This window comes from Arachis stenosperma, chromosome 5 (assembly GCF_014773155.1).
Source record: "Arachis stenosperma cultivar V10309 chromosome 5, arast.V10309.gnm1.PFL2, whole genome shotgun sequence".
NCBI classification, from domain to species: domain Eukaryota; kingdom Viridiplantae; phylum Streptophyta; class Magnoliopsida; order Fabales; family Fabaceae; genus Arachis; species Arachis stenosperma.
In genome coordinates this window covers 122,314,419-122,317,786 of record NC_080381.1, presented here as the reverse complement: position 1 = coordinate 122,317,786, position 3,368 = coordinate 122,314,419, and the positions used below count along the sequence as shown (strand labels likewise).

Genomic DNA, 3,368 nt, shown 5'->3' with positions numbered 1-3,368 from the left:
CCTGGAAGTATTGTCGTCACCTACAGGAGGAGGTCAAGAGCGCATATGCTAGTTTTTCCAACTTACTATACCTCAGCTCTGCCCCCTGCAGTGCCTTGTTCACGAAGTAGACTGGTTGCTGAATCTTCCCATCTTCTCTTACCAGGACAGTTGCCAAAGCTTCCTTTGTTACCGCCAAGTATAGGAATAGCACCTCACCACTTCTGGGCTGACCGAGGACAGGATGCGCTAAGAGGATGGTCTTGAATTGAATGAAGGCTTCCTCGCACGCCGGGGTCCATTCGAACGCTATCCCCTTTTTCATCAAGTTGAAGAACCGAAATAGCGCCGTGGGTCTTCCTGCCAGCCTCTGCACATCTTTAAAACATCCTGGGCTCGTCATCCGCAGGATTGCTTCACATTTCTCCGGGTTTGCTTCTACTCCTCTTTAGGTTATCATGAAACCCAATAACTTCCCGGCTTCCATGGCGAAGGCGCACTTGAGTGGGTTAAGCCTCATGCCGTGCCGCCGAAGAGATGCGAACATGGTCTCTAGGTCACTAATGAGGTCTTCGGCTTTGGTGGTTTTCACCAGAATGTCGTCTACGTACACTTCTACCGTCTTGCCGATAAGATTACTAAATACCTTGTTCATCAGCCTTTGGTATGTAGCTCCTGTGTTCTTCAGTCCAAATAGAATCACCTTATAGCAGTACGTACCCTCTGGCATTATGAACGTCATCTTCTCTTCGTCTGGCCAGTGCATCGGTATCTGATTGTAGCCAGAGTATGCGTCCATGAAACTCAGGAACCGGTATCCTGCGGCCGCGTCCACAAGAGCATCAATATTAGGGAGTAGGAAGGAATACTTGGGGCACGCCTTGTTGAGATCGAAATAGTCCACGTACATTCTCCATTTCCCATTCGCCTTCTTAACCAGGACTACATTCGACAACCAGGTCGAGTAGTCCAGTTCCCGGATGAACCTTGCTTCTAGCAGGCTGGCCGTTTGTCTGGCCACCTCGTTAGCTCTTTCCTGTGACATTTTCCTCCTCCTTTGTGCCACCGACTTAGCTTTCGCCTTCACAGCTAGGTGGTGCGACATGAACTGAGGGTTAATCCCTGACATGTCGGCTGGTGTCCAGGTGAATAGGTCACTGTTTGCCTGGATAATCTCCACCAATGGTTCTTTTAAGTCATGAGGGAGGTTCCTGTTCACGAAGGTGAACTTTCCTTATGAGTCGCCGACGTGAACTTCTCAAGGTCCCCTTCAAGTTCTGGCCTGGGTTTATCGTCGACTCTTGTGTCTAGGTCAGCTAAGAAGACCCTGGATGCTTCTTTAGACTTCTTCCTCAGGGAGAGACTGGCGTTGTCGCAAGCAATCGTCGTTTCCAAATCTCCCCTAATAGATCCAACTGACCCGTTATCAGAAACAAACTTCATCACCAGTAGCTTTGTACAAATCTCTGCTCTGAGCTCATTGATGGTTTTCCTACCCAAGATGAGGTTGTAGGCTGTGGAGTCCCTTAGAACAGTGAACTCCACCATTATCGACCTCCTCTCTCGGCCTCCTCCTATGGAGATCGGCAGAGAGACTATTCCATCAGGCTTAATAAATTTATCACTCAAGCTAACCACACTGTGCTGGTGGGTCCTCAGGTCGGTGTCCCGGAGGCCCAGAGCATCAAACACGTTACGAAACATGATGTTCGAATCGGCTCCGGTGTCCACGAGGATTCGCCTGACCAGACCAGTCCCCACCCTTGCTGTGATCACCATAGGAGGGTTCTCCGGTATGTCGTCAAACCATTGGTCCTCTGGACCGAATGTTATTGGCTGGAACCTCCTGGAGGAAGGCACGGGATTAGATGATGACACTGCCAAGACTTTGGCATCCTTCCTGCATGCCGACTTTGACCTGAGAGCCACATCTCTCCCGACCACAACATTCACAATGGTGAGGCCGTGCTCATTGTCCTCCTCGGGTTCTTGTCTCTATCTCACGACACGGCTCTTGTCGTCGCCAGATCAATTACGATCCCGCCTTTTAGGTTTTCTTATGAGGTAAGAGAACTCTGCCAACTTGCCTTCCCGGATCGCCTGCTCCAAAGCATCTTTTAGGTCGAAACAATCTTGTGTCTTGTGGCCGAAGCCCTTGTGATAGTCACAGTAGAGGTTCTTGTTCCCTCCAGTTCTATCCTTGAGTTGTCGGGGCTTCGACAGGATGCCTTTGTCGGTGATCTGTTGGTAGATTTCGACAATTGGGGCTGCCAGCGGGGTGTAGTTGGTAAACTTTTCTACCCGGAGGAACGGCTTGAAGGTTTTAGTTAGAGCTCCGTCCTTGGAGTGCTCCCTAGGCCTTTCCCCATTACCGGGCTGATGAGCATGGTTATAGGTGGGCTGCCGTTTGTTGGCTGCCATGACCTGGCTAACCTCTTCGTCGTTGATGTACTTCCTAGCCACATTTTTTATTTCTTGCATTGTCCATATGGGCTTGGTGGTAAGGTATTTCTTTGAATCCTCGTTCAGCAACCCGTTCGTCAAGCATAAACTGGCCACTGAGTCGGTCAGGCCGTCAATCTCCAAGCACTCGTCATTGAACCTATCCAGATACTTCCTAGTCGGTTTGTCGCTTCTTTGCGTCACCCCAAGCAAGTTGATCGGGTGATTCACTTTATCATACGTGTGGTAAGCTGAGCTAGGAAGGCATGGGTGATGTCTGCAAAGGTCGTCATGGAGCCTTGGGGGAGGGCATTGAACCAACGTATTGCCGGGCCCGCCAAGGTCATAGGGAAGGCACGACATCTCACTTCATCACCTACCCCTTCCAAATTCATCCTGGCCTCAAAGGCCATTAGATGTTCCTGGGGGTCTTGGGTCCCGTTATACCTCATGTCCGTTGGCTTATCGAAGTGCTTCGGTAGCCGAACCTCAAGGATAGAATGATGGAAAGGGGTTGTCCCCATGATTATGGGACGTCGCATTCTCCTTGGTCTTTCTCTACTATCTTCGCGGTTCTCCTCCGCGGTTTGTCTCGTCGGAGGTCGGATGTAAATTAGGGGATCTCGCCGTCTTCTTGGCAACTCCCTGCTTTCCTCTTGGCTTTCTGATTCTGATCAGGGGTTCGGGGTGCGTCTGGAATGACTTCTTCGGGGACTTCTTCCTCTCCTTTGAGGAGATCGAGAGCAATCTTGTCCAGGAGCTGGTTGGTAGCGCTCCCGGCTTGCTAGCTCGCGTTCTAGGTTCTGCACCCTGTGACGCAGCTCCTGCATTATTCTAGTACTGTCACTGCCTGTTCCTCCAAAGGGGCGCCTCTCCTGAGAGCGCGAGAGTAGCTCGGGTCATCGCGGGGGGGACCTTGTACGTTCGCGGGAGGAAGCCACAGAGGC

At 51.1% G+C, this 3,368-nt stretch overlaps 1 protein-coding gene across 1 annotated transcript; it reads right to left on the bottom strand.

Moving 5' to 3' along the window:
* Window positions 1–1,194: 1,194 nt before the first annotated feature.
* LOC130981289 (uncharacterized) lies at window positions 1,195–2,784 on the bottom strand. The gene is made up of 2 exons (XM_057904889.1): window positions 2,080–2,784; window positions 1,195–1,974 (listed from the first exon to the last, which is right to left on the bottom strand). Exons 1-2 carry the CDS (start codon window positions 2,782–2,784, stop codon window positions 1,195–1,197), a joined length of 1,485 nt encoding a protein of 494 aa, XP_057760872.1.
* Between the last annotated feature and the right edge of the window lie 584 nt (window positions 2,785–3,368).

Excerpts from the sequence above, each read along its gene's own strand:
- LOC130981289 (XM_057904889.1), bottom strand. The coding sequence starts at position 2,784 with ATGTCGTGCCTTCCCTATGACCTTGGCGGGCCCGGCAATACGTTGGTT. Across the intron at positions 1,975-2,079 it reads TAAAAGATGCTTTGGAGCAG|AGACAAGAACCCGAGGAGGA; the intron begins GCGATCCGGGAA and ends GTCGTGAGATAG.